The sequence below is a fragment of the Siphateles boraxobius genome, unplaced genomic scaffold, assembly GCF_051911475.1.
Source record: "Siphateles boraxobius isolate OS27281-9 unplaced genomic scaffold, OSU_SipBor_1 74, whole genome shotgun sequence".
Taxonomy (NCBI): Eukaryota; Metazoa; Chordata; class Actinopteri; order Cypriniformes; family Leuciscidae; genus Siphateles; species Siphateles boraxobius.
The window spans coordinates 39573-65000 of NW_027509202.1; the positions used below are offsets into that span (position 1 = coordinate 39573).

Below are 25428 nucleotides of genomic sequence, written 5' to 3' on the forward strand. Positions count from 1 at the left end.
TTGACACGTAACAGTAAAATACTTAATGTTAAGGTCTGAAAGGAACCCATTTAGGCTACCCATGAACATTAATACAGGAAGAAGTACTTTAGGAACCAGCCTTTATTAATTATTATGGCAGAGATGGGGTTTGGGGCTGGGTCTGTGCGACTGTTTCTGGGGGACGAGTCTAAGGGAAGAACAGGAGACAGGGGTAAGGAGAATGCAGAAGACAAAAGGTAAGTAAAATAAAAAGTGAATCCCCAGAAACAGATTTCGAAACTTTCCCCTAATGGGATTCTTAGGGACTTTGTTTCCTTACTCAGGACATAATGAGGATACAAAATTATTTGAGTTTGCTTCTGTTGCAATTTGTTCAACCTTTTTTTCATAAAATGACTGGACTATGTTTGTGCTTATTTTAAAATAACTGATATCTCTCCCTTTCTTTTCATGTTTAATTGACCCTGTTCGAAAATATGACAAATTTAAAATATGATTCCAATCATATTCATATTCTAATAATCATCCAATTACCAACATTTAACTCTTTCTCGCCAGTATAAAAAAAAATGTGGTTTTGGTAATTTTCACAATTTCATGGCACCCCAGAATATTTTGTTCTGAAAGAACAAAAGAAAGAACAAACCCTGTGATTTTAAAACAAAAACAAAAAAATAATGTTATTCTAGCTTCGTGCGTCTTTTTTTAATGAACACTTGAATGTTGGCAAGTTTCATAAAAAGCAAAATGATCAAAAAGCTGAGAAAATCGCATTTTTATCAAAGACTACATCTAGATAAGATTCATAATGATGATCAAAACAGTAGATCGAGTCCATCAACAACCTACACCCATAAAGCTTCATAGTCCTATAGTGATCGCATTATGATATCGCTTGTTGCTGCTCTTCTTTGCCTGCGTTTTGATCTCCTATCCTCACATTAGCTAGAACATTTGTATACTGTAACGTACACACGGCAAGGTACTGTATATGCTTGTATTAGGCCTAATGTAGGCTATTGGGAGCAAACCACCCTGATGCTAAACCTTAAAAGCTTACTTCAAATATGATGTTTTCTTATTCGGTGAAGTTCGGTATCTTGCAACCATCTCTCGTCCTCTGCTCGTCCGTTTGAAAACTGCGCGCGCCGCGCTGCCGGCGAACGTAATTTAATTAAAAAAAAATCCGCTTCAGCAACTGCCAGTAGCAAATACAATTTTGGGGTGGCACCCGGGGTGGCCAATCGCATGTCAGGGGTGTCCAGTGCCACCCCGGACCCCCCTCTGGCTTCGCCACTGCTGTCATCATGAGGCTCTGAACTGATCTGCGTGTGTGTGTGTGTGTGTGTGTGTGTGTGTGTGTGTGTGTGTGTGTGTGTGTGTGTGTGACTGTCATCACGAGGCTTTGAACTGATCTGCGTGTGTGTGCGTGTGTGTGTGTGTGTGTGTGTGTGTGTGACTGTCATCACGAGGCTCTGAACTGATCTGCGTGTGTGTGTGTGTGTGTGTGTGTGTGTGTGTGCGTGCGTGCGTGTGTGTGTGTGCAGGTGTGAGTGTCTGACCGTCATCACGAGGCTCTGAACTGATCTGCGTGTGTGTGTGTATGTGTGTGTGCAGGTGTGAGCGTCCTGATGCGGCTGCTGGAAGCCTCCTCTGATGAGACTCAGCCCGGTCTCTCAGTGCTTCTGTGTGAGATCCTGAGCGCCGTGTTCCTCAGCCTGTTCGTCCACGGCTTGGCCACACACTCCACACACGAGCTGCTCCGCATCGTCGCGCACCAGCTCAACGCTAAGCTCTGGGTCGCGGTGTTCGGCGGTGGCGCTCGAGTTCCCGTGCCGGAGAAACCCACGTCACCCACAGGTGTGCTCTCTTCTGTGTTTGTGTCACAATTAAAGGGATTAGCCCATGATTTACTCATCCTCAACTCATCCTAGGTGTATATGAGACTCTCCTAAAGGGGGGTTAGCTAGAGTTTCATTTTGTAATATGTTAAATATTAATATTTTTCTTACACAAACGCATGACTTCGCTTCAGAAGGTCTTTATTAACCCACAGGAGTCATGTGGAGCACTTTAATGGACTTCAAAACTGAAATGGCAATTCACTGCCATTATAAAGCTTGGAAGAGCCAGGAGATTTTTAATTTAGATATAGCTAATTTTCATTTTTGGGTGAACTATCCCTTTAAAGTTCCCCTATTATGCTTTCTGGGATATGACCTGTTATATAGTGTGTATTAAAGCTGTTTGTGAGTGTAAAAGCTGTGCAAAGTTTCAAAGATCAAAGTGCAATTAAAAGAAGTGATTCTGAACTGAAACGAGACGTCAGTAATTCAGTCTCACTTCCTGCTGAACCTGTGTAGGTTTGTAACTAATTTGCATAATGGTCTTGATTGGCTGAACAGCGTCTCTTTGCTCCGCCCTAAAACACTAGTGTATCTGAGACTGGAAGAGTTTGGTTCGTGTTGTTTGTGTCGAGAAGACGCTGTTTTCTGAGATTGATACGGTAAAACCCGCGCCATCGTTACTGTTCGTATCACTGTGTGATGCTGAGATTCAGATATCAAGTTCAAGCTTTATTTGTCATTGCATAAATACAGTGTATTAACACAACGAAATTTCAAGAGCTACTCCAGATCAGTGCTTTAAATAGATAAATATAAAAACAAAACAAAAAAACAAGAAAAAAACAACCCCATCCCTTACTCCCCTCCCTCCCATACAACACACACCCTCCCACACACATATGTGTAATATAGCAGCAGGTTTCGACATAGCAGCAGGTTTCAGCATAAAAAAGAGAATGTTTCGAAGATGAGATCATGTCTAGAGGTAATGTGGGTGGACATGACAGGAGGATAGTGTAAGGAGGAGTTTCCTTTATTTCACAGGGTTATTGTTTGTTCAGTGAACGTATGGCCCAGGGGAAAAAACTCTTTGTTAGTCTGGCAGTGCGTACTCTCATTGACCTATAGCGCCTGCCAGAGGGAAGCAGGTTGGTGTGCAGGGTGGACAGTGTCTTTGGGAATAGATCTAGTCCGATTAAGGCAGCGGGAGTTGGCAAGCTCTTCCAGGGAGGGAAGGGGGCACCCTATGGTCTTTTGGGCTGAACCTATGACCCTCTGCAAAGCCCTCCTATCTGCAACCGAACGTCCCGCATACCATGCTATGATGCAATAAGTGAGTACACTTTCAATGATTGCCCGGTAAAAGGGCCCCAGCAAGTTCTATTCAAGATGGTTTATCCTGAGAATCCTCAGGAAGTGTAGTCGTTGCTGGGCCTTTTTGTTAATGCTTTAGTGTTAATGGACCAAGAGAGGTCTTCAGTAATGTGTACTCCCAAAAATTTAAAAGATAAGACCCTTTCCAAGCATTCACCATTCAGGTGGAGTGGGACGTGGGCTGTGCTGTTTCGTCTGAAGTCTATAATAATCTCTTTAGTTTTTATTGTGTTCAACAGTAGATTGTTTGTTGAGCACCAGGTTGACAGTTGCTGGACCTAGTCTCTTTACTCTGTCTCAACTCCACCTGAGATGAGACCGACCACCGTGGTGTCATCTGCAAATTTTATGATAAGGTTGGAGGGATAAGAGGGGGAGCAGTCAGTTGTATAAAGAGTGTACAGGAGTGGGCTCAACACACAGCCTTGAGCGGAGCCAGTGCTGATTGTAAGGGGAGAGGAGAGATGATGACCGAGTCTCACTTGTTGTGGTCTGTTTGAGAGGAAGTCTTTTATCCAAGCGCAGGTGGAGGGAGGGAGGTGTAAGCCCTAAAGTTTATTAATCAGAATGTCCGGGATTATTGTATTTAAGGCTGAGCTGAAATCTATGAAAAGTAGTCTTACATAGCTGCCTGGGTGTTTGAGGTGACTCAACGTTGAGTGAAGGGTTATGGCGATAGCATCCTCCGTAGAGCGGTTTGCCCTATAGGCAAACTGGTGAGGGTCTAATGATGGTGGGAGGCAGGCCTTGATGTGCTTGGCAACCAGCCTTTCCAGGCCCTTCATTACAAGTGATGTTAGTGCAATGGGCCTAAAATCGTTCAGGCTTTTCCAAGCTGATGTTTTTGGAACTGGGATGATGATTGCGGATTTCCAGCAAGATGGAACTATGGCTCGGGTCAGAGAGATGTTGAAGATCTTGGTGTAAATCCCCGTTAGTTGGTCTGCGCAGGCCCTAAGTACCTTCCCTGGTACTCCGTCGGGTCCAGCCGCCTTCCTCAGGTTTACATCCCTTAGTGCTCTCCTCACCTGATGTTCCTGGAGGAATAGTGAGGTGCTGGTGAAGGCTGGGGGAGGAGTTGATTCACCATTCACCTTAAATCGGACAAAGAAACTATTTAATTCCTCTGCCATTGTAACATCAGGGGGGATAGATGTGATATTGTATCCCTTGTAGTTTGAGATGTGTTGTAATCCCTGCCACACATGACGTGGGTTCTTGTCCACGATGTATCCCTCTATTTTCCTTTTGTATGTTACCTTAGCAGCCCTAGTGCCCTTCCTTAGATTAGCTCTAGCTGAGCTGTACTGTGCCCTGTCCCCTGATCTGAATGCTGTGTTGCGATCCCCAATAAGGAGCCGCACTTCCCTTGTCATCCAGGGTTTCTGGTTTGGAAAAACCCTGATCTGTTTAGGGAAGGTTGCATTTTCAATACAGAATGTAATGTAAGATAGGACAGTCTCTGTATACTCCTCCACATCCAGGTTCTCAAATAGACTCCACTCCGTGGTTGAGAAGCAACGTGGTTGGAGCTGGAAGAGGGCATCCTCTGACCAGGTGTTAATCACTCTGATGGTGGCCTTATTTTTCCTGATGTGAGGGGTGTAGGCAGGTATGAGATGCAGTGAGAGGTGGTCTGACAGTCCAACGTGTGGCTAGGGCACTGCTCTTTATGCATGCTTAATATTACAGTAAACATGGTCAAGTGTACTGCTCTCCCTGGTGGCACACTTCACATATTGGGTGAATTTAGGGAGGACAGTTTTTAAGCATGCCCGGTTAAAATCTCCCGCTACTATATGTACCCCATCTGGGTACACCTGCAGCTGTTTACTTATACACCCTATATTAACATTAGCATCTGGAGGGATGTACACGGCCGTGATGGTTACTACAGTTATCTCCCTAGGTAAGTAGAAGGGGCGGCAGATGACAGTTAATGCCTCGAGATGGGGAGTGCAATATTTATATGTTACATGGCTTTGTGAACACCAGTCATTGTTAATATAGATGCAGAGTCCGCCTCCTCTGTTGTTACCGGAGTCGCTGTTCCTGTCCTGTCGGTGGATGGTGCGGCCTGCTAGCTGTACAGCATTATCGGGGATAGCAGGGTGTAGCCAGGTTTCGGACAGGATCATCACACAGCAATCCCGGACGAAGTTGTTAGTTGCTATCCGTAATTCCAGGTCATCCATTTTATGCACGATGGATCTTACATTTGTGAGGAAAATGCTAGGAAGAGGGGGCTTGTGTGGATACTTCTTTAGCCGCGATAGCAGGCCGGCTCGACATCCTCGCTTCTGCTTCCTGTTATTCCGCCGTCGACGCTGCCTGCAGGAGCCTGTGACAATCCGGTGTCCTCGATATTTCGAGCGGTACGTTGTTTTCTTGTTGAAAATAGTCTGTGATAGGAACACTACTTCGTAAACCAATGCTGATCAGGTTCGTACGACTACACATTGTGCTTGGCAAAGTTCACCATACAATTGCCACATAACACCTATTAAACATACTAAGAAGCACCGAACGAGAGAGCTCAAAGCCGCTGCACTCGCGCGCGCCGCCATCTTGAATATGATAATGAGCGTTTGGTGTCTGACCAATCACAGCACAGCAGCTCTCAGAGAGGCGGGGCTTAGAGAGACTGAATCTTCGATCGAAGCGTTTCAGACACTGAGAGAAACAGCTGAAGCTGTAATGGAGATTATGAGGAAATCTGTGTTATTGACCTTCGATGCGTGTGAACCTGTTGTAGGAGACTCTAAAACAAAATAAGGAATCTTTAAAATAGTATAATTAGGGTACTTTGAAAATAGCAGTGCATGTTTTTAATTGTTTTATGTGCAGTCTGATCACTTAATGTGTCGTTTGTTGAGTATGTCTTATTGATTCCTGAAGGAAAGAATCTACTATTAACAGAATTTTATTCATTATTGTCTTTTATCAATTCTAAAACCCCGAATGGCGATGATCCCGTTACCATTTTCAGTGTTGAGCTCCAGTGATATTAAAGGGTTTTGTGTTACTCACTGAAGCTGCTGAAGCTCGTGATCCAGTGGAAGATGCGGAGCGTAAGCAGAAGCGTTTCAGGATCCGTTCATCCCGCAGTAACTCCAGGGAGAATCCCGAGATTCCCGACGGTCCCGTGAGTCCCAGACCCGTGCCGGAGCCGCAAGCATCCGTCTTTAAAGAGCGCTTCATCCCGCCTGAGCTCAGCATCTGGGACTATTTCATCGCAAAGGTTTGTGCTGACGTCTCTGGCTTCCAGTAATTTGATATCTTGTAGATGTTTGGGAGGGGCGTTTTCGAAAATATTATATTTGAAAATATTTGGGCTCATAAAAATCGAATATTTGAATATTTGTTTATTTAAATGACATTTAACGAGAAAGACATAATTTTTTACGTTTTTGTCACCATTTCTGAACAAGCCTACTATTAGGCAATAAATGCCACAAGCTCACGTTATATCTTAAGGTTTTCTTTTAGTTGAACAATATGCGTTAACAAAAAATATGCGTTAGCCTGCAGTCGGGGATATGGACACTCTTTCCTCAGTCCACTGCTGTGTGGATTACATGTGATTTCTCATTGTGGTGGTGATATTATGATAACTCAGTTTCATTTATTCATATGATTAAAAGTAATTCCATTTTGTAATATCATTTATTAAGATAATTTTCATCGAAGTAATTCAAACTTCGCGAGGAAGACGACGACATTATGTGATCAAATACAATCAGCTTGTTAACACGCGCCACAGCGCCACCCGGTGCATTTAATTATAACTGAGTTAGTGCCTGGGATTTATCATGGATTTACGGCCAGCAAAGCAAGTAAAATTTGAATAGTATTTTAGTTAAGTGTAGTGTGTGTGTGTGTGTGTGTGTGTGTGTGTGTGTGTGAAGCCTTACCTGCCTCCGTCCGCCAGCCGAGTGGAATACGACTCTGAGGAAAGCCAAGGCAGCGAGGATGAGGATGAGGATGAGGATGAGGATGGAGATTCTTTTGATGCCAACTTTCCACTGGCAGAACATTCCAACAGCAACTCGTACAGGTTAGCTGAGAGTCATGTGATGATGTGATGTAGTAATGCTCCTGAATCATAATCATACACTGTTGGTTCGTTGGCCAGAGGAGAACTGAGACTGATTCTGGTTTCTCACAAGAGTTTTTCTCCATTCTGTCCCTGATGGAGTTTTAGTTCCTTCACTGTCGCCTTTGGCTTGTCTTGCTTATTTGGGGACATTTAATTTAAAATTCAGCAATAATATTGATCTCCTGCATTGACACTATTATACAAGAACTGAACTGAGCTGGACGATGACATCACGGTTTACTCCAGAGCGGCTGTATATATATGATAGATGATGTTCCTGTGATGATGTGATTGTGATGATTGTTGTGATGATGTTCCTGTGATGATGATGTAATGATGTTCTTGTGCAGCTGGTGTCTGATGCGCTTGGCTATGGTGCAGATGGTGCAGTTCAACCTCAAGACCTTCTACCCGACGACAGGTCATGATCTCTTAGGTACTGAGCCTTTAACTGCAGCACACGTATGATGAAGAAACACGCATGAATGAGAATGTGGGACGCGACGTGGATGATGCTAAAAACAGTTATTAAAGGGATAGTTCATCCAAAAATGAAGATTAGCCCATGATTCACTCTCCCTCAAGTCATCCTAGGTGTATATGACATTCTTCTTTCAGACGAATGCAATCAGAGTTATATAAAAATAATAAAAGTAAAAAATTTAAATATCAGCAGTGCGTCGCATTACTCGCTTAAGTTGTGCTTTAAACTTAAGTGGAATTTTTCTTACACAAACGCATCGCTTTGCCATTATAAAGCTTAATATAACTCTGATTGTATTCGTCTGAAAGAAGAGTGTCATACACACCTAGGATGAGTTGAGGATGAGTAAATCATGGGCTAATCTTTATTTTTGGGTGAACTATCCCTTTAAACACAATAAGCCATGATGAAATTAGGAGTTACCTTTCATTATTCTGTAATATACAATTTCTTATATAGTGAAATATGATTTTGGTCATAGTATGATGTGTGTGGGGTGTCATGTAACGTGTATGTGTGTGTGCATGTGTCTGCGTATGCGTGCATGTGTGTGTGTGTGTGTGTGTGTGTGTGTGCAGATCTGCCCGTGTGCTCGCCGCTCTGTCACGCGGCTCTGAAGACGCTCCAGCGCTGGGAGACGCTGCTCCTCAAGAGGCTGGAGATCTTCGGAGGTCCTCCAGCAAAGTTCATCTCCTCGCAGCTCCTGGACGAGAGTGTGTCGTCGGGGCCGGCGCTCCTGCGGCACAAGGCCCTGTTCGAGCCCTCAAACACACCCTTCAGGTACGGGACGCAGCTCACATGTGTGTGTGTTCACGCTAGAGCTTCACGATTAATCGCAAAGGAGCCGCACGCGATTTGGCAAAGGCTGCGATATTTATACTCTCCATAATCCCCCCCGCAGAAGTAGATAACACACATCATTCCAGGAAACCCTATAAGCATCACACTCTCTGTCTCTGAATAAACAGAAGATCGAAACGCTTTGATTGATTAAACATGACTAATAAACACACGACTGCCTTATCCTGTGTCAGAAACACATCATCTCACAGAAGGAGGAGCTCAGCTGTCCTGATGAAGTGAGTCTGGAGGAAAAGCGTGTTACTAAATATTGTCTTTTGTTGAACAAGAGGTTAATAAATGCTTCTCATGTCTGGAAAGATGTTTGACACGTGTTGCTCATAACTAATAATAATAAATGACGAGCTGCTCATAAATAATAATAATCACTGACGAGCTGCTCATAACTAATAATCACAGCCTTTGCCATTTCAATATCGCGATAAGCCAAATCAGTTTAAGTGCGATTTGTTGTAAATTGAGATTAATCGAGCAGCGCTAGTTCACGTGTGTGTGTTTCTGCGCTCAGGCTCGTTCACGTGTGTGTGTGTGTGTGTGTTTCTAAGCTCAGGTTCGTTCAAGTGTGTGTGTTTCTTCACGCAGGCTTGTTCAAGTGTTTGTGTGTGTGTTTGTGTGTGTTTGTGTGTGTGTGTGTGTGTGTGTGTGTGTGTGTGTGTGTGTGTGTGTGTGTGTGTGTGTGTGTGTGTGTGTGTGTGTGTGTGTGTGTGTGTTTCTGCGCTCAGGTCCCGCCGGCGCTCGGCTCTGCCCGTGAAGCGACTCTGGCAGTATCTGGTCAAACAGGAGGAGGTTCAGGAAACGTTCATACGAAACATCTTCACTAAGAAACGAGATCTCAATGAGGTATTTGTGCCGCCCTTTTTCCCAGAATGCCCCTTGAATACCCCCGTTCACCTTCTGACTGAGTTCGACAAATCACTCGAGTCTGTTTATCCATTAATGTCTGTAATGTCATTAATATTTGTTAACCTGTGTTGCACGTGTGGTAATTGTGTAATTAACCATCTAATGGTGGATTGTGTGTGTGTAATTGACATGCATGTTTCATCGTAACTCCTGAATCAGGAGACTGACAGTGTGCTGCTGGATTCCACACACAACCAGGTATAATCATAATCATAATACTCATCCAGTCATGTGATCTGTAATGAAGGCTCTTTAAGGGTGTTTTCACATCTATAGGTTGTTTGTTTTGTTCTGAAACACGGACTTAATTTGTTAAAATGTTGCATTTTCTTCTTGATTCGGTTCGCTTTCACAAGGCAACCTTTCAAAGCGAACCAAAATGTGTTCATGCAAGTCACATGCAAGTACAACTGTCCTCTTATTGGTCAGTGTTTCGTCCTCATCAAGATAATTGACAAGTTCGCTCAGCTTATTTCGGCTTTATTTGTAACTGTCGAGACACACACAAAACACTATACGAATGTATCCGTCATTGCCGCTGTTAAAATCATATACTACACTCGTATTAATACTACAGCAAATACAAACACACTCTCTGGATCCCAGCGGTCTAGAGGTTATCAGTGTCAAGACACACACTAGACGGATGTTATAATGCATCGGGACAGGATTCTTCCGCAGAGAAACGCAATTAAACAACATTTTAAGATTTGGTTTTTAACTGTGATAACTAATGTTCTCACTCACAGAATCAGACACTACTGCTATTTATGTAGCGCATTTCCCGTTATGAATTACAATACACAAGCAAACCGTCCCAGAGCGGTTCACATGTTCACACAAGCCTAAACGAACCGAACACCGGGAGAAAACGCAACACACACTCGGGTGTGAAAGCACCCTCAGATGCTTCACTTCTGGCTGGCGGTCACATGAGCTGAAACACAAGTATCTGTGCTGTGATTGGTTTAGGCTGCTGTTGCGGGTGAAGGTCTTGTCAATAGTTACACAGTAATTTAATGTGATGAAACTTTCAGCAATAACATCAAATAATGATAGAAATAAACATCACTGCTGGGATACGTGACCTTCAACCCTCACGTCATGTTGCATAAAGACCTTAAGACTGTTGTTGTGTCCCAATTCACACTCTTATGCACTATTGTATGCCATTTTGATATATAAATATTGTGAAATTATGCACTTATTTACTGTCACTGTCACTGTCCCGTCTGACGAGTGTTAATGATGTCACTGTCTCGTCTGACGAGTGTTAATGATGTCACTGTCTCGTCTGACGAGTGTAATGATGTCACTGTCTCGTCTGACGAGTGTTAATGATGTCACTTTCCCGTCTGACGAGTGTAATGATGTCACTGTCCCGTCTGACGAGTGTAATGATGTCACTGTCTCGTCTGACGAGTGTAATGATGTCACTTTCCCGTCTGACGAGTGTTAGTGATGTCACTGTCTCGTCTGACGAGTGTAATGATGTCACTGTCCCGTCTGACGAGTGTTAATGATGTCACTGTCTCGTCTGACGAGTGTAATGATGTCACTGTCTCGTCTGACGAGTGTAATGATGTCACTGTCTCGTCTGACGAGTGTAATGATGTCACTGTCCCGTCTGACGAGTGTAATGATGTCACTTTCTCGTCTGACGAGTGTTATGATGTCACTGTCTCGTCTGACGAGTGTAATGATGTCACTGTCCCGTCTGACGAGTGTAATGATGTCACTGTCTCGTCTGACGAGTGTAATGATGTCACTGTCTCGTCTGACGAGTGTAATGATGTCACTGTCTCGTCTGACGAGTGTTAGTGATGTCACTGTCTCGTCTGACGAGTGTAATGATGTCACTGTCTCGTCTGACGAGTGTAATGATGTCACTGTCCCGTCTGACGAGTGTAATGATGTCACTGTCTCGTCTGACGAGTGTAATGATGTCACTGTCTCGTCTGACGAGTGTAATGATGTCACTGTCTCGTCTGACGAGTGTTAATGATGTCACTGTCTCGTCTGACGAGTGTAATGATGTCACTGTCTCGTCTGACGAGTGTAATGATGTCACTGTCTCGTCTGACGAGTGTTAATGATGTCACTGTCCCGTCTGACGAGTGTAATGATGTCACTGTCTCGTCTGACGAGTGTAATGATGTCACTGTCTCGTCTGACGAGTGTTAATGATGTCACTGTCTCGTCTGACGAGTGCAATGATGTCACTGTCTCGTCTGACGAGTGTAATGATGTCACTGTCTCGTCTGACGAGTGTTAATGATGTCACTGTCCCGTCTGACGAGTGTAATGATGTCACTGTCTCGTCTGACGAGTGTAATGATGTCACTGTCTCGTCTGACGAGTGTAATGATGTCACTGTCTCGTCTGACGAGTGTAATGATGTCACTGTCTCGTCTGACGAGTGTAATGATGTCACTGTCTCGTCTGACGAGTGTTAGTGATGTCACTGTCTCGTCTGACGAGTGTTAATGATGTCACTGTCCCGTCTGACGAGTGTAATGATGTCACTGTCTCGTCTGACGAGTGTAATGATGTCACTGTCTCGTCTGACGAGTGTAATGATGTCACTGTCTCGTCTGACGAGTATTAATGATGTCACTGTCTCGTCTGACGAGTGTAATGATGTCACTGTCTCGTCTGACGAGTGTAATGATGTCACTGTCCCGTCTGACGAGTGTAATGATGTCACTGTCTCGTCTGACGAGTGTAATGATGTCACTGTCTCGTCTGACGAGTGTTAATGATGTCACTGTCTCGTCTGACGAGTGTAATGATGTCACTGTCTCGTCTGACGAGTGTTAATGATGTCACTGTCTCGTCTGACGAGTGTAATGATGTCACTGTCTCGTCTGACGAGTGTAATGATGTCACTGTCTCGTCTGACGAGTGTAATGATGTCACTGTCTCGTCTGACGAGTGTAATGATGTCACTGTCCCGTCTGACGAGTGTAATGATGTCACTGTCTCGTCTGACGAGTGTAATGATGTCACTGTCTCGTCTGACGAGTGTTAATGATGTCACTGTCTCGTCTGACGAGTGTAATGATGTCACTGTCCCGTCTGACGAGTGTAATGATATCACTGTCTCGTCTGACGAGTGTAATGATGTCACTGTCTCGTCTGACGAGTGTTAATGATGTCACTTTCCCGTCTGACGAGTGTAATGATGTCACTGTCCCGTCTGACGAGTGTAATGATGTCACTGTCTCGTCTGACGAGTGTTAATGATGTCACTGTCTCGTCTGACGAGTGTAATGATGTCACTGTCTCGTCTGACGAGTGTAATGATGTCACTGTCTCGTCTGACGAGTGTAATGATGTCACTGTCTCGTCTGACGAGTGTTAATGATGTCACTTTCCCGTCTGACGAGTGTAATGATGTCACTGTCCCGTCTGACGAGTGTAATGATGTCACTGTCTCGTCTGACGAGTGTAATGATGTCACTGTCTCGTCTGACGAGTGTTAATGATGTCACTTTCCCGTCTGACGAGTGTAATGATGTCACTTTCCCGTCTGACGAGTGTAATGATGTCACTGTCCCGTCTGACGAGTGTAATGATGTCACTGTCTGGCTTCTCCCGCAGATCGAGGCTGATCTGGGATATCCAGGAGGAAAAGCTCGCATCATCCACAAGGAGTCTGACATCATCACGGCGTTCGCCATCAATAAGGTGCAGTTGCGGGACGTTTTGCTGTTGGGTTTGACCTGTGACCTCTGAAGTATAGAGAGACTCTCAGAGTAAAACTATGATACACCGGTGTTTTGCCAGATGAGATCTTTATATATGTATCATATATCTCTTTTAATTCCTTTTATAACTGTTTTAATTTTCCTTGCTTTTATTTTATGATTATTTGAATTCCTTTTTGTGTAAAGCACTTTTAATTGCCATGAAATGTGCTAAATAAATAAACTTGCCTTGGCTTTGTCTTCCAGGCCAATCGCAACTGTTTAGTGATCGCCTCCACACACGACATCCAGGAGCTCGACGTGTCCTCGATCCTCGCCACACAGGTGCTGACGTGGATCGACGACGAGGCGGAGGCCGAGGTCAAAGGGTAATTCAATTCAATTCACATTTATTTGTATAGCGCTTTTCACAACACACATCATTTCAAAGCAGCTTTATAGAAAATGCATGAGTCCACATTACAGTTTAGAGTGATCTGTTATCAGAGGAAACTGTCTAAGTTATGGATTTCAGAAATGTACATATACTAATGACAGTAAGTTAAAAATGTATTAATTTAAACAATGCAATAATTTAATTCAGAAACAATGAGTTCATTGAAGTAATGAATACTTCAAAGGTTTAAGGGGTGAGACGCATGTTACAGTACAGTCATGTGATCATGTCCAGGGGCCTCGTTTATAACAGGCCCTGAACGAGCCGTACGGCACTACTGACGCCCGAGTTGTGATTTATAAAAACACTTGACGAGAAAATGTGCGCATGTGTAAGCAAACTCTGATCCATGTGTACGAACATTCTGCCGACGGAGCAGCGACACCGATGTTGATCTGATGAAGGAAAACCACATTTATATTCATTATGAGTCCTAATCATAAATACAGTGCATGTTCACAATAACAGTTTAATTAAATAAAACAATGATTTAAACTGTTTTACATCTAATATACACATTTAGATTAAATATGCTATTCTCATTAATGGAGTTAAGCACTTAAATTACATGAAATCATTACAGGGAAGTTACAACATTTTTATATTTTAATAAATAATATTAGTAGTGTAAGCGATGCTTTGAACACTTTTCCTGAGTCATGCTGTGTGTTAATGTTTGCTGAGTGCATGATAACAGCAGAACTTGTGCTCTGAGGAAATATTTCCACGCAAATAATGATCAATAATGCACAATCTGTTTCCATTAAAAATATAAAGCAATTAAAAATACTGTTTGGTCAGTGGAAAAGATTGAGAAAAACTTTCTTTGAAATGTATTTTATACTATTCGATTTACTATTTGATTATGATTTTTAGCAATTTAATGTGACACACATCCGTACGTCATATTTCCTAATGTCGTGTACCGTTAAACATGGAATCACGTGAATAAATAAGCATATGTAAATGATATGCAGATGAGGATATAGTAAAAGCTCCAGATATGGATATTTCGTGGTGGAGCGATGTGAACACAATCTTCCTCTGACTGGGTTTATAAAGGAATTTTGCGCAGATTCTGGCGTACACGGTTTTATAAGTCTGTATATTTGGCTTTCGGGCGCACACACTTTTAATGAGGATACTACACACAGTTTATAAATGAGACCCTGATCAGTTGTGGGTCGCAGGTTTGAGTTCAGCTTGTGTTGTGTGCAGGACGGATGATTTCCTGGTGGTTCACGCGCGGGACGACTTCAGCACGCACGGCAGCACACCTTACACACACAGCAGCCCCGGGACGCCCATCAACATGCCCTGGCTGGGCGGCCTGCAGACCGGCAGAGGAGCCGCCGTGGTGAGCGGTGTTCATTTTTGTTCGTCTTGTTTTCGTCTGTCGACAAAAATAGTGACGAAAATTAGAAAAACTGTTTTGAATGACAAAAACTGACGAAAATCTATTGACATTTTCATCAACAAATAAAAACTATGACGAAAATATATTGACATTTTTGTCAGCGAATAAAAACTGGCGAAAATCTATTGACATTTTCGTCAACGAATAAAAACTGACGAAAATCTATTGACATTTCGTCAACGAATAAAAACTGCCGAAAATCTATTGACATTTTCGTCAACAAATAAAAACTGACAAAAACCTATTGACATTTTCGTCAACGAATATAAACTGACGAAAATCTATTGACATATTCGTCAACGAATAAAAACTATGACGAAAATCTATTGACATTTTCATCAACGAATAAAAACTGACGAAAATCTATTGACATTTTCGTCAACGAATAAAAACTGACGAAAATCTATTGACATTTTCATCAACGAATAAAAACTGACGAAAATCTATTGACATTTTCATCAACGAATAAAAACTGACGAAAATCTATTGACATTTTCGTCAACGAATAAAAACTGACGAAAATCTATTGACATTTTCATCAACAAATAAAAACTATGACGAAAATATATTGACATTTTTGTCAGCGAATAAAAACTGGCGAAAATCTATTGACATTTTCGTCAACGAATAAAAACTGACGAAAATCTATTGACATTTCGTCAACGAATATAAACTGCCGAAAATCTATTGATATTTTCGTCAACGAATAAAAACTGACAAAAACCTATTGATATTTTCGTTAACAAAAAAAAACTGACGAAAATCTATTGACATTTTATCAACGAATAAAAACTGACTAAAATCTATTGACATTTTCGTCAACAAATAAAAACTGACAAAAACCTATTGACATTTTCGTCAACGAATATAAACTGACGAAAATCTATTGACATATTCGTCAACGAATAAAAACTATGACGAAAATCTATTGACATTTTCATCAACGAATAAAAACTGACGAAAATCTATTGACATTTTCGTCAACGAATAAAAACTGACGAAAATCTATTGACATTTTCATCAACGAATAAAAACTGACGAAAATCTATTGACATTTTCATCAACGAATAAAAACTGACGAAAATCTATTGACATTTTCGTCAACGAATAAAAACTGACGAAAATCTATTGACATTTTCATCAACGAATTAAAACTGACGAAAATCTATTGACATTTTCATCAATGAATAAAAACTGACGAAAATCTCTTGACATTTTCGTCAACGAATAAAAACTGATGAAAATCTATTGATGTTTTCGTCAACGAATAAAAACCATGACGAAAATCTATTGATGTTTTCGTCAACGAATAAAAACTTTGACAAAAATTGGTTGACATTTTCGTCTGCTAATAAAAACTGACGAAAATCTATTGACATTTTCGTCAATGAATAAAAACTATGACAAAAATCTATTGACGTTTTTGTCAACGAATAAAAACTGACAAATCTATTGACATTTGTGTAAGCGAATAAAAACTATGATGAAAATCTATTGACATTATCGTCAGCAAATAAAAACTATGATGAAAATCTATTGTCGTTTTCATCAAAGAATAAAAACGAACGAAAATCTATTGACGTTTTCGTCAACGAATAAAAACTGACAAATCTATTGACGTTTTCGTTAACGAATAAAAACTATGAATAAAATCTATTGACATTTTCGTCAATGAATAAAAATTTTTGTCGACTAAAATCTTATTGTATTTTCCTGACTAAAACTAAAACAATTCAGATGACTAAAATATGACTAAAACTAAATTGCATTTTAGTACAAAGACTATGACTACAACTAAGTCAAAATGAATACTGGTGGAGAGTAACGCCACTGACCGCTCACTTTAAACCCGTACATCTGATCTCATGCTCTTTTCCTTGTTTACGCAGCTTATCAAACGAAACATTAACAACGTGAGGCGGATGACATCACACCCCACACTCCCGTACTGTAAGTAACCGGCTCGTCTTGTTACCAGACAATTTCATTATTAGAAATTTAGTGATCTATAATCTCATTTCCAAAATATTCATGTTCGTAGAGGTTCCATGGTTCCAAATGCCATAACTTCTCAGATATTAACATAAATTTTGCTCAGATACAAACTTGATTTTATGGCCTTTCATAGATTCATTCTAATAGACATCATGTCAAGCATGAATAGTAACAAAAATGACGGGGGGAAATGCATTACATTTTCTGGTGTTTTATCAGCAGTGTTGTGATACAGTAATCTTGTTATAAAGTGTTGGTTTTCTATTCATCAAATGAGAACATGAAATATAAAAGCCTTACCCTTAAGTATGGAACAATTAAAATGTGTAAGGGGTTAATATGCAAGTTCTGTTAATGTCTTGCATTGAATTTCAATTAGTGCAATTCTACATGCTTTTTTTGTTCCAAAGACATTTGTGACCCTGGACCACAAAACCAGTCTCGAGTCACATGGGTATATTTGTGGCAATAGCCAACAATACATTGTATGGGTCGAAATTATTGATTTTTCTTTTATGCCAAAAATCATTAGGATATTAAGTTAAGATGTTTCAAGAAGATATTTTGTAAATTTCCTACTGGAAATATATAAAAAAAATATTTTTGTGAGTGAATGCAGCAAAATCGCGAACATAAATTGACAACTTTAAAGGCGATTTTCTCAATGTTTTGATTATTTTTACACTCAGATTCCAGATTTTCAAATATTTGTATCCTAACAAACCATACAACCAAGTACATCAAGCTTTTTTTTTAAGATGTTTTATGGTCCAGGGTCACATTTGTAGTTTGTTTACTCCCATATATGTGTCAGCATATGCTCAATGTGTGTGTGTGTGTGTAGACCTGACGGGCGCTCAGGACGGTAGCGTGCGTATGTTCGAGTGGGGTCACTCACAGCAGATCACCTGCTTCAGGAGTCCCGGGAACACCAGGGTCACCAGAATACGCTTCAATTACCAGGGCAATAAGGTGCGTCGCCCGAAACACAGCGCAGACACCGAGCGAGAGAGCGGGTGTGTTAACCAGCTCGTGTGTGTGTGTGTGTGTGTGTGTGTGTGTGTGTGTGTGTTTCAGTTCGGGATCGTGGATGCGGATGGAGCGCTCAGTCTCTGGCAGACCAGCACTTCAGGACACACACACAAACCCTATCTGGTATATCATACCGTCTCACTTCCTGTTCAGTGCAATAACCTGTGGATTCATAATAATGTACATATGTTTATTCTGTCTTTGTGTGTTTATACAGTCAAACCGAAACTCATCCAGACACTTCAACATTTCTCACATTATCAGTTTATTCTCTATAGTTGGTAATAAAATCTGACCAGAACTCAGTTGATATTTGACTGGTTTTGTCCGTCCTTCTGTTAGACTCTCACACATGAATTATGTTGAATATCTGTCAGCTGTTAAATTTAACTACACAATTAGATAATACCAGTTTAGCTCAACCAATCACCAAGCAATGCTTCATGTTGTTCAGTCTGTGCTGTAAAAAGGTGAATTAGTTATTAAAGAAAAAACACATTTTTACGGCCCCATATTTTACTGGTAGTCGCTGTATGAAGAATTATTGTGTATAATATGTCACAGTTTACTTTATTTTGCTCTCCTCACTTACAGAAATGAACTATAGTGTGCACAATACCTGCACACACACATGATATCTGGTGTCTGAATAATTTTCATGTCTTGTTGTTGTATTTATATGTGTGTGCAGTGGAAGTGTGTGTGTGTGTGTACAGCTCTTCTGATTCTGATTTCTGATGCTGTGTGTTTTCCTCATCATATTCTGCTGGTTTTCCTCCAGACACTTCAGTGTCACAATAAGACGGCGAATGACTTTGTGTTTGTGGGCTCGTCGTCTCTCATCGCCACCGCAGGGCTGTCGACAGACAACAGGTACAGATCTGAGCGTGAGCTGAGCTTCACGAGTCCAGAGGATGAGGAGGATGTTGGCTTGAGAAAGCTCTATTAGTCTATCTCTCCGTACGTCTCTTAAAATCTACTTTAAAAACTACTTTAAACTTTAAAATTATTTCAAACTTAAAGTCCCCCTGTTGTGTAAACAGGTTGTGTAAATGTGGTGTTTTTAATATGCTTTAAGACAAAGCATGAGTAATTTTCATAAGTCGACAGCATTGCTGAGTATTTTCTCCTTAAAACTGCAGTGAACCAAAGACAGTCTCAAAAACACGCTTTGAAATCGCTGGTGTTTCTGACGTCACAAACTACCTTGTAACCAATCAGATCAACGTGTGATCGTCCACGAGTGGATCTCTGAGTGAGTGAGTGAGTGGAGGCGGGGCTCATTTGCATATTCATAGAACCACGCATACTTGATGAGGCAAGGGTGTCGAGTTACATTCAAGATATTTTAAGGCATGAAGCAAAATAAAAATAAAAAAAGCATTTAAATGTCATTTTGGTGAATAATGATGAGTTTTAAGAGATAAAATCATTGACTACTGAGTCTTTCTCAAGCCAACAGAGTTTTGTATTGACAAACTGACTAAAGAGAATGTGGTAAATTATTGAAATATTAACTGCATGTCTCAGGAGGTATTTGCACAAATATTTTAGCTGATGAAAATCATCAGAAATAGATGTTCCTGTCCCAAAACTGCTCATCTCTTCCCGTTACAGGAACGTGTGTCTGTGGGATACGCTGGTCACGCCGGCGTTCAGTCTGGTTCATGGTAAGTCCCCTTCACACACACACGTTCAGCCTCGATTCTTCTAAGAGCTGCGCAATTAATCACAAAGAAACCGCAGCGATTTGGCAAAGGCTGCGATATTTATACTCGCCATAATCCCCCCCGCAGAAGTAGATAACACACATCATTCCAGGAAACCCTATAAGCATCACACTCTCTGTCTCTGAATAAACAGAAGATCGAAACGCTTTGATTGATGAAACATGACTAATAAACACACGACTGCCTTATTCTGTGAAACTATAGACTGATAATCACAGCCTTTTCAATATCGCGATAAGCCAAATCAGTTTACATGTAAATTGCGATTAATCGTGCTGCGCTAATTCTTCCATATGAGCGTCAAGGAGATCTGAGTAGTGTGTGTGTGTGTGTGTGTGATCAGCCTTCAGCGTGCACGAGTCGGGCTCCACAGTTCTGGCTCTGGCCTCTAAACAGCAGGTTCTGCTCAGTGGAGGACGGAAGGGCTGGATCAGTGTTCTGGATCTGAGTCTGAAGATCCAGCGCCAGAGTTTCCAGGCGCACGACTCGCCGGTGAAAGCGCTAGCGGTGGACAACGCGGAGAGAAGCTTCATCAGCGGGTCCGCCGAGGGGAACATCAAGGTCAGGCACATCTGTGTTCACTCGTGTGGAATAAATGCGTAGTGTAATATTATTAAAGGTGCATTGTGTAATATTTAGGAGGATCTGTTGACAGAAATGCAATATCATACACATAACTGTTTTCAGTGGTGTATAAAGATCTTACATAATGAACCATTATGTGTTTATTATCTGAGAATGAGCCGTTTCTCTCTACACACACCGCGGGTCTCCTTACATCCACATGTTTCTACGGTGGCCCTGAACGGACAAACGCGTTTCATCACTATGTTGTTCCTCGTGTAAAGAAGCTGCTAAAGTCAGCGAATAAAACACTGACACAATGATGAACAAGTAACAATAATATTCGCAATAACATCATTTTACTGAATAATCAAGTAAAACTAATTTCTTAATTTATTTTTGTAAAGAAACCTCATTGTTTAACTGGCTACTCTCTGATGACATCACTTCCTGTCGGCCACAGTAACTTCTGTTGGGTGCATTTCATAACCTCACCACTAGTTGCCGCTAATAACTACACACTGCACCTTTAAAAGCATGAAGTATATTTGTGTCGATCCGTCAGTTGTGATGCATGTCGACAGACCAAGACAATCACAGATTTAGTTTTAATCTTATTTTTTATTATTCATTTTAATCAATTTGTATTTTTTTTTAATGTTATTTTATTATTTTTTATTAACTTTTATTTATTTCAACTTGTTTTTTATTATTCATTTTTATCAATTTGTAATTTTTTTCATTTTATTATTTGTGTTTCAATCAATTTTTATTTATTTCAGTCTTATTCATTTTAATCAATTTGTATTCAAACAATATTTATTTATTTTAATACATTAGTTGATTTTTAGTTTGTCTTTATTTTAATATTTATTATTTATTAGTCATTTTAATGTTTTTTAATACATTTTTTATATTTATTTTATTTTTAATAAATTTGTATTTAGTTTAATCTTATTTTATTATTTCTTCTAATAAATGTTTATATTTATTTGAATATATTTCTGTTAATAGTGTATGATTGTAATGTGTGTATTGGTGTAATCTCAGGTGTGGAGTATGTCGACTCAGACTCTCCTGCACAGCTTCGCCAACGAACACGCCAGACAGTCGCTCTTCCGAAACCTCGGCACGGGCGTAATGCAGATCGAGACGGCTCCGGCCAATCAGGTGTTCTCCTGCGGAGCCGACGGCACCATGAAGATGCGCGTTCTTCCCGACGCCACGAGCGCTTGCGGCACCGCGAGGAACGACGTCAAGTTTATCATGTAGCACAATGACTTTTCTTTGCACACGGTAAGGCAAGCAATACGAGAGAGAGAGAGACGCTGGCAGAACACACACACACACACACACTCACGTCATCATGAACTATAATACAGGGAAGCAGCCACGTCTTCAAGCACACTGTACCTTCAGCATATACAGTTAATCTGACATATTTATATCTCAGTAAAGCCTTAACTAGCCAAACTGTTGCTAAGCAGTGTTGTGATCGTGCTCTAGAGTTAAATATAGTGATAAGTGTCCTTATATTTCTACGATCATCCGTGATCTCTCGGTCTGGACGTCAGCGTGTGTGTAGTTGGAGATATTGAAGGTATTGTACATTACTCTGATAAGCAGTATTTACACGAGCACAGGAGTGTTCGAGCGCTAATCGAGCGCTTCTGTAGAGATCAGCATCATTCCATTATAATTAAACCGGCTCGTCTACAGTCCGTAACAGAAACCAAGATCACAGCTACTTTTATTTTAGGATGTAAATATGAGACTTGATGAAATGATTCTGTGTTAAATATAAGCATATTTATAATCATCATCGAAGCTTCTGCAGACGTTTGTTTTTAGGAACGTTGTTCAGGGTTTATTTTTTAGGCTTTTCTTTGACCTGCGGTCGATCTGTCGACTCGGGCACAAACGCTTTCTTTCTTTCTTTCTTTCTTTTATCTGATGAAGGTCATTCTCTCTTCAGCCAGTGATCATGCGTTCTGCCCTTTAACCTCTCAAATGTGAATATATACGCAAATGAATTTAATTTTATAATGAGTATGAAGAGACCTGTAATATACATTACTGTAAAGAGAAAATAAATGACTTAATGCAACACATGTTTGGTTTTTTTTTATTAATGATTCAGTATCAGTAGAGATAAAGAGTGGCACTCGTTAGCGTGGCACTCGTTAGCATTAGTGAACCGCGTCGCTCCTGATGACGTGATCTTCAGAGTTTGGCGTAATCCTTCAGAACCGCCTCCAGTTTCTGGCTCAACATTATATTCCCCTTGACCTTCAGTTTTCCAGCGAAGAACGCCTGTGGAGAACACGAGCAGCGGTGAGGAACTCACTACAGCTTACGCTATCACATTACTTCTTCAAGGAACTCTACCTCTACCTCTACTGTCCTCTACTCTACCTCTACTGTCCTCTACTCTACCTCTACTGTCCTCTACTCTACCTCTACTGTCCTCTACTCTACCTCTACTGTCCTCTACTGTCCTCTACTCTACCTCTACTGTCCTCTACTCTACCTCTACTGTCCTCTACTCTACCTCTACTGTCCTCTACTCTACCTCTACTGTCCTCTACTCTACCTCTACTGTCCTCTACTCTACCTCTACTGTCCTCTACTCTACCTCTACTGTCCTCTACTCTACCTCTACTGTCCTCTACTGTCCTCTACTCTACCTCTACTGTCCTCTACTCTACCTCTACTGTCCTCTACTCTACCTCTACTGTCCTCTACTCTACCTCTACTGTCCTCTACTCTACCTCTACTGTCCTCTACTCTACCTCTACTGTCCTCTACTCTACCTCTACTGTCCTCTACTGTCCTCTACTCTACCTCTACCGTCCTCTACTCTACCTCTACTCTACCTCTACTGTCCTCTACTCTACCTCTACTGTCCTCTACTCTACTGTACCTCTACTGTCCTCTACTCTACCTCTACTGTCCTCTACTCTACCTCTACTCTACCGTACCTCTACTGTACTCTACCTCTACTGTCCTCTACTCTACCTCTACCGTCCTCTACTCTACCTCTACTCTACCTCTACTGTCCTCTACTCTACCTCTACTGTCCTCTACTCTACTGTACCTCTACTGTACTCTACTCTACCTACTCTACCTGTACCGCCCTCTACTCTACCGTCCTCTACTCTACCGCCCTCTACTCTACCGCACTCTACTGCCCTCTACTCTACCGCACTCTACTGCCCTCTACTCTACCGTCCTCTACTCTACTCTACTGCCCTCTACTCTACTGCCCTCTACTCTACCGCCCTCTACTCTACCGTCCTCTACTCTACCGTCCTCTACTCTACTGCCCTCTACTCTACTCTACTGCCCTCTACTCTACTCTACTGCCCTCTACTCTACTCTACTGCCCTCTACTCTACTCTACTGCCCTCTACTCTACCGCCCTCTACTCTACCGTCCTCTACTCTACCGCCCTCTACTCTACCGCCCTCTACTCTACCGCCCTCTACTCTACCGCCCTCTACTCTACCGTCCTCTACTCTACCGTCCTCTACTCTACTCTACTGCCCTCTACTCTACCGCCCTCTACTCTACCGTCCTCTACTCTACTCTACTGCCCTCTACTCTACTCTACCGCCCTCTACTCTACCGCCCTCTACTCTACCGCCCTCTACTCTACCGCCCTCTACTCTACCGTCCTCTACTCTACCGTCCTCTACTCTACTCTACCGCCCTCTACTCTACCGTCCTCTACTCTACTCTACCGCCCTCTACTCTACTCTACTGCCCTCTACTCTACTCTACTGCCCTCTACTCTACCGCCCTCTACTCTACCGTCCTCTACTCTACCGCCCTCTACTCTACCGCCCTCTACTCTACCGCCCTCTACTCTACCGCCCTCTACTCTACTCTACTCTACTGCCCTCTACTTTACTCTACTTCCCTCTACTCTACCGCCCTCTACTCTACCGTCCTCTACTCTACCGTCCTCTACTCTACCGCCCTCTACTGCCCTCTACTCTACTCTACTCTTCCGCACTCTACTCTACTGCACTCTACTCTACTCTACTCTGCTCTACTGCCCTCTACTCTACTCTACCGCCCTCTACTCTACTCTACTCTACTGCCCTCTACTCTACCGCCCTCTACTCTACCGCCCTCTACTCTACCGCCCTCTACTCTACCGCCCTCTACTCTACCGCCCTCTACTCTACCGCCCTCTACTCTACCGCCCTCTACTCTACTCTACTGCCCTCTACTCTACCGCCCTCTACTCTACTCTACTCTACCGCCCTCTACTCTACCGCCCTCTACTCTACCGTCCTCTACTCTACTCTACTGTCCTCTACTCTACCGCCCTCTACCGCCCTCTACTCTACCGCCCTCTACTCTACCGTCCTCTACTCTACTCTACTGCCCTCTACTCTACCGCCCTCTAGTCTACCGCCCTCTACTCTACCGCCCTCTACTCTACCGCCCTCTACTCTACCGCCCTCTACTCTACCGCCCTCTACTCTACTCTACCGCCCTCTACTCTACCGCCCTCTACTCTACCGCCCTCTACTCTACCGCCCTCTACTCTACCGTCCTCTACTCTACCGTCCTCTACTCTACTGCCCTCTACTCTACCGTCCTCTACTCTACTGCCCTCTACTCTACTCTACTGCCCTCTACTCTACCGCCCTCTACTCTACCGCCCTCTACTCTACTCTACCGCCCTCTACTCTACCGCCCTCTACCCTACCGCCCTCTACCCTACCGTCCTCTACTCTACCGCCCTCTACTCTACCGCCCTCTACTCTACCGTCCTCTACTCTACCGCCCTCTACTCTACTGCCCTCTACTCTACTCTACTGCCCTCTACTCTACTCTACTGCCCTCTACTCTACTCTACTGCCCTCTACTCTACTCTACCGCCCTCTACTCTACTCTACCGCCCTCTACTCTACTCTACCGCCCTCTACTCTACTCTACCGCCCTCTACTCTACTCTACCGCCCTCTACTCTACTCTACC

At 42.3% G+C, this 25428-nt stretch overlaps 2 protein-coding genes across 2 annotated transcripts in view; one reads left to right on the forward strand and one right to left on the reverse strand.

The window, feature by feature from the left end:
• The window catches only part of dmxl1 (Dmx like 1), a 60955-nt gene extending 38414 nt beyond the window's left edge, over positions 1-22541 (forward strand). Inside the window, exons 21-37 of the mRNA XM_077217548.1 lie at positions 1600-1842; positions 6239-6444; positions 7112-7260; positions 7653-7738; positions 8365-8566; positions 9370-9487; positions 9710-9748; positions 13154-13240; positions 13507-13628; positions 14915-15053; positions 17003-17063; positions 17953-18080; positions 18186-18263; positions 18922-19013; positions 19758-19810; positions 20214-20431; positions 21485-22541. Coding sequence (XP_077073663.1) covers positions 1600-1842; positions 6239-6444; positions 7112-7260; positions 7653-7738; positions 8365-8566; positions 9370-9487; positions 9710-9748; positions 13154-13240; positions 13507-13628; positions 14915-15053; positions 17003-17063; positions 17953-18080; positions 18186-18263; positions 18922-19013; positions 19758-19810; positions 20214-20431; positions 21485-21706 — 2243 coding nt within the window. The 3' untranslated portion in view covers positions 21707-22541. The remainder of the gene's footprint in view (positions 1-1599; positions 1843-6238; positions 6445-7111; positions 7261-7652; positions 7739-8364; positions 8567-9369; positions 9488-9709; positions 9749-13153; positions 13241-13506; positions 13629-14914; positions 15054-17002; positions 17064-17952; positions 18081-18185; positions 18264-18921; positions 19014-19757; positions 19811-20213; positions 20432-21484) is intronic.
• Positions 22542-22543: 2 nt separating this feature from the next.
• Positions 22544-25428, reverse strand: part of hsd17b4 (hydroxysteroid (17-beta) dehydrogenase 4) — a 29924-nt gene continuing 27039 nt past the window's right edge. The window contains exon 24 of the mRNA XM_077217528.1: positions 22544-22747. Coding sequence (XP_077073643.1) covers positions 22658-22747 — 90 coding nt within the window. The 3' untranslated portion in view covers positions 22544-22657. The remainder of the gene's footprint in view (positions 22748-25428) is intronic.